At 36.5% G+C, this 4,117-nt stretch overlaps 1 protein-coding gene across 1 annotated transcript in view; it reads left to right on the top strand.

Moving 5' to 3' along the window:
• The first annotated feature begins 31 nt into the window (after positions 1-31).
• LOC106941863 (integrin alpha-11-like) overlaps positions 32-4,117 on the top strand; it is an 8,988-nt gene continuing 4,902 nt past the window's right edge. Inside the window, exons 1-4 of the mRNA XM_015024996.1 lie at positions 32-164; positions 1,728-1,814; positions 1,933-2,043; positions 3,137-3,232. Coding sequence (XP_014880482.1) covers positions 1,749-1,814; positions 1,933-2,043; positions 3,137-3,232 — 273 coding nt within the window. The 5' untranslated portion in view covers positions 32-164; positions 1,728-1,748. The remainder of the gene's footprint in view (positions 165-1,727; positions 1,815-1,932; positions 2,044-3,136; positions 3,233-4,117) is intronic.

Genomic DNA, 4,117 nt, shown 5'->3' with positions numbered 1-4,117 from the left:
TCATAGTACCCCCAAGAATTTAAAACTACTTTCACCCCTGCTCTTCACAGGTTCAGAATCTGGGAATCTTCTTTGTAAAGGACATCATTTTAGAAGCTGATATCTGGTCTGTGACCAAGGAGGGCAACCAGCTGGTGGACATTACAGATTATTTCATCGAAGAGGTAATTAATGTTATACATTTAATATATATTGCACTGCTAAAACACAAAAAGTCTTTGTACAATAAAACAAAGCTAACTTAAGAGTAATTTTTCAGCAAGACAAATGTTTCAAGTCAATAATTTCTGAATATAGATTTTAAAAAGGTATTGCTCCCTGTGGCAGATTTTTTCACATGTAAAAAGACCTTTCTGTTCTTAATGGAAAAAGAAAAAAACTTCCAGTGCCAAAATCTTTTTCTCTTAGATCAGATACGTTATAACCATTAAATGAGTGGAGATCTTTTTATTTCACAAAAGTCCAATAAAATCTCAAAAATGATAATATGAGTTGAATCAGGGGTTGGTAGAGCTGCCTTGCAGCAAGAAGGTTCTGGGCTTGATTCCCGGCCCGGGGTCTTTCTGCATGGAGTTTGCATGTTCTCCCTGTGCATGTGTGGGTTCTCTCCGGCTACTCCAGCTTCCTCCCACAGTCCAAAAACATGACTGTTAGGTTAATTGGTTTCTTTAAATTCTCCATAGGTGTGAGTGTGTGTGTGCATGGTTGTTTGTCCTGTCTGTCTCTGTGTTGCCCTGCAACAGACTGGCGACCTGTCCAGGGTGACCCCACCTCTCGCCCAGAACGTTAGCTGGAGATAGGCACCAGCAACCCTCCCGACCACACTAGAGACAAGGGTGTAAAGAAAATGGATGGATGGAGTTGAATCAGAATTCCTAATAAGCTAAATGTTTGTGTAACCTACTTCAATGAGAACTCATTTATTTCTTGTTGAATTATTCTATATCCAACTGTTATGAGCTGTTTAGCAATAACTGAGACAGATGAAACCTGCCAGTGTTTATATCCTTCTGTTATGATGAATTCATTAAAAAGTGAACCTCTGAGTGCTTGAGGAGGGAGCTAGAGAACGGCTGGCCGAAATTAGCATTCATAAATCGGATCAACATTGAGCTAAACGCTGCTTGCTCGGCGGATATTGGAAAATCCAATATCCAACTCGAAACTAACTTCACTGCAGTGGGTAACACAATAAAACCACCGGGATAACGTTTGTTTTGGTCTGTTGCCTGCAAAGATGGCACCAAGCGACTGCACCTAAACGCCCCACAACGTCTGACGCAGTGACGTTGGTTCCAAAGCTCTATTGGCCAATAGTAGACATAGAAGGCAGCTCTCCTCATTAACATGACGATGCAGCAGAAAAACAGCAAAGGGAAAAACAGCAAGCAGAAAAGGGAGAAACAAGACAAAGCAAAATATTTATTTTTCTTGATGGAAACTCATGTGTAAGGAAAAGGAAAAACTAAATATATATTTATGCTTTTATTTCTTATCAAAATATATATATTTATGCTTTTAATTCTTATCAAAATATATATTTCTTCTTTTATTTATATATTTATTATTTTATTTATATATTTCTTTTTGTGTTGGTTTTGGTCCTCCATAAAATTCACTATCAAATAAAAGCCATTAATCTCTAAACCTTGAAGAAAATGTCCAGAATATCAAATTTAGTTATAGTTGAAAAACTTTACTGTTGGTATTTGTTTGTTTTTTCTCAGAAGGGAACTAATTCCAGCTGCATGTTACCTCTTATTAAATCTACTGCTCTGAATAAACCAGAGGATCTGACTCATCTGTCTCAGCTGGTAAGAATAAACATTTCTTTTTTTATTTCCTTATAAATGGAGAAACCACCCATAAAATAGTTTTTATTTGTTCTGTGTTTTTATTCTTTATTCTTGCTTCTGTGTGCATTTTGTCCAGAACTCCAGTAACAGTGTGAGCATACCGCTTCACTGCATACTCAGCCTGTCACCCTCCAAGGCACTGAAGCTCACATTCAGAGGAAGACTTCATCTACCGACTCTGCAGGCTGTTAGTTACCATGTTTGTTTTACTCTTATAAAACTGAAGTTGGTTCACTGCTTATTGAGGTAGTATAAATTCAGGGAGAACAGTTGCTAGACTGGCAGCTATCAGGTAGTTATATAAACAATACCTTGTTTTTAATGTTCCATCAAAACAAGTGAAAAATAATGAGACAAATAAATTCTACATGCACTCTCAGCTATTACTGTGGAACCTGGATGGCGATTTCCTGCCAAATTATTTTTAACATTTCCAGTAATTCTGGGTAATTTAGTGCTAGATACAATTAATATGAACAATGCAAATACATGTCAGCTTTGTGATGATTTTTAAGAATTCTGAATGAATTACAGTTCTCTAGAGTTTACCAAGATATGTAACTCTAACCTTCAGTTTAAAGTTAAGAAGGTATATTTTCTTAGAAGGCAGATATTCTACTATACAACAAGATATCCCATCAAGAACCCAAATTGTCAGTTTTTGCCATAATTTTAATGTACTGTGGGGGAGGTGAGAGGGTGTCAGAGAAAATACAAATATGGGAGCACAACAGGAAATGGGGGTAAAAGACTGTAGTTATCTGGTCAAAATGGGAGACTTGACTTGACAGGTATGAGTCAAATCTCTCTTTACCTTGAAATGCCTAGGTTCTTCATGTTTAGATTCAACAAAAAATGTTGGAAGCATCTCTGAGATCTTGACATTACAGTGCCTTAAAGTTGCAGCTCATTCAATGGCTGTGCATCCATTTACATAACTCATTCCATTTGGGATCGGTAAAGTACTTTTGAATGATTTTCAACCAAATTCCATTGGTGCTCTGTTGGAGTTTATGTTTATGAGTTTAAAATCCATCAACATACCATAAAGTCACTGCCAGCTTCAACCAGTTTTTGAGATGTTCAGACAATTCAGAGATGAAACTCCTATTTGTGATAACAAGCAGCTTAGCAGGTGTACCCGATGAAGTGGTTGGTTAGTCTGCATTTCCCAATGTACCCCTAAAGCTTGTATTTAAAAGTGTCAGGGATACTGAGAGAAATTGGATTCATCTAGTAACAAACTTAATTTTTGTGTTTGACATCCACCTAAATTACAGGTGAGTTTCAGGTCCTTAGAGCTGCTGACTGTTACCACAATACAGCTAGAGAAGACCAATCCGATGTTTCTTCAGGAGGATATCCTTGTTCGACAGGTACAACACTGTCCTGACTTCTACTAACTAGTTAACCTACATATCTATTTAAATCATACATGTTCAGACATGTTCACTATCAGTAAGGGTGCACTACAGGTTCAGAACATATGCAGAATGTTGTTTAACTAGGTGCAGGGTTATGCAATATTTTGTAACACAACTTCAAAAAGTGAAAACCAAACTAACTGAGAGAATCCCAGCTATCACCCAGCTCTGCTATTTGGCAAAACTAAGGTTGCTGATACAAACAAAAAACTTTATGTCAGCATACGCATTTTCCAACAATAAACTACATAACTAACTGAATTGCTAACCTAAAAAGGCATTAAGCTTTTTAGATAAACTAGAGAAACTTAATTTTACCTGAGAAAAATCAGCTAAAGTCCAAACCCAGCTGCCTCAACCAGGCTGAACATGAAAGGCTGCTTTCAAGTACACAACCTAGTATTCACTAGGTTGTGACATGTTTTATTCTCCAATATGGGCACAGTTTTACCTATCCATGTACAGGTACATGGACAGGTACGACAGGTACAACACTGTCCTGACTTCTACTAACTAGTTAACCTACATATCTATTTAAATCATACATGTTCATACATGTTCACTATGTATGAACATGTATGATTATACATGAATATACCTGACATGAATATCCATGCCAGGTATATTCCTGGCATGGATAGTTTGAGAAAATAATACAATTAAATTAATTTCAAAAAAGTGAAACTTTTATGTTTATCAAACTTAATAAATACAGTATTTCTTATTTAGTTTTCTTAACTGAAATGTATCAAAAATGTGCCAAACTCTGCCTTTAAAGCCAGAATGCATACTGAACATACTGAACAGTGACTTCTGCGTAATTAGAATAATCAGGTT

This window comes from Poecilia latipinna, unplaced genomic scaffold, assembly GCF_001443285.1.
Source record: "Poecilia latipinna isolate Pla-1442-1.1 unplaced genomic scaffold, P_latipinna-1.0 Scaffold3904, whole genome shotgun sequence".
Lineage (NCBI taxonomy): Eukaryota > Metazoa > Chordata > Actinopteri > Cyprinodontiformes > Poeciliidae > Poecilia > Poecilia latipinna.
This window is presented reverse-complemented; position numbering and strand designations above follow the sequence as displayed.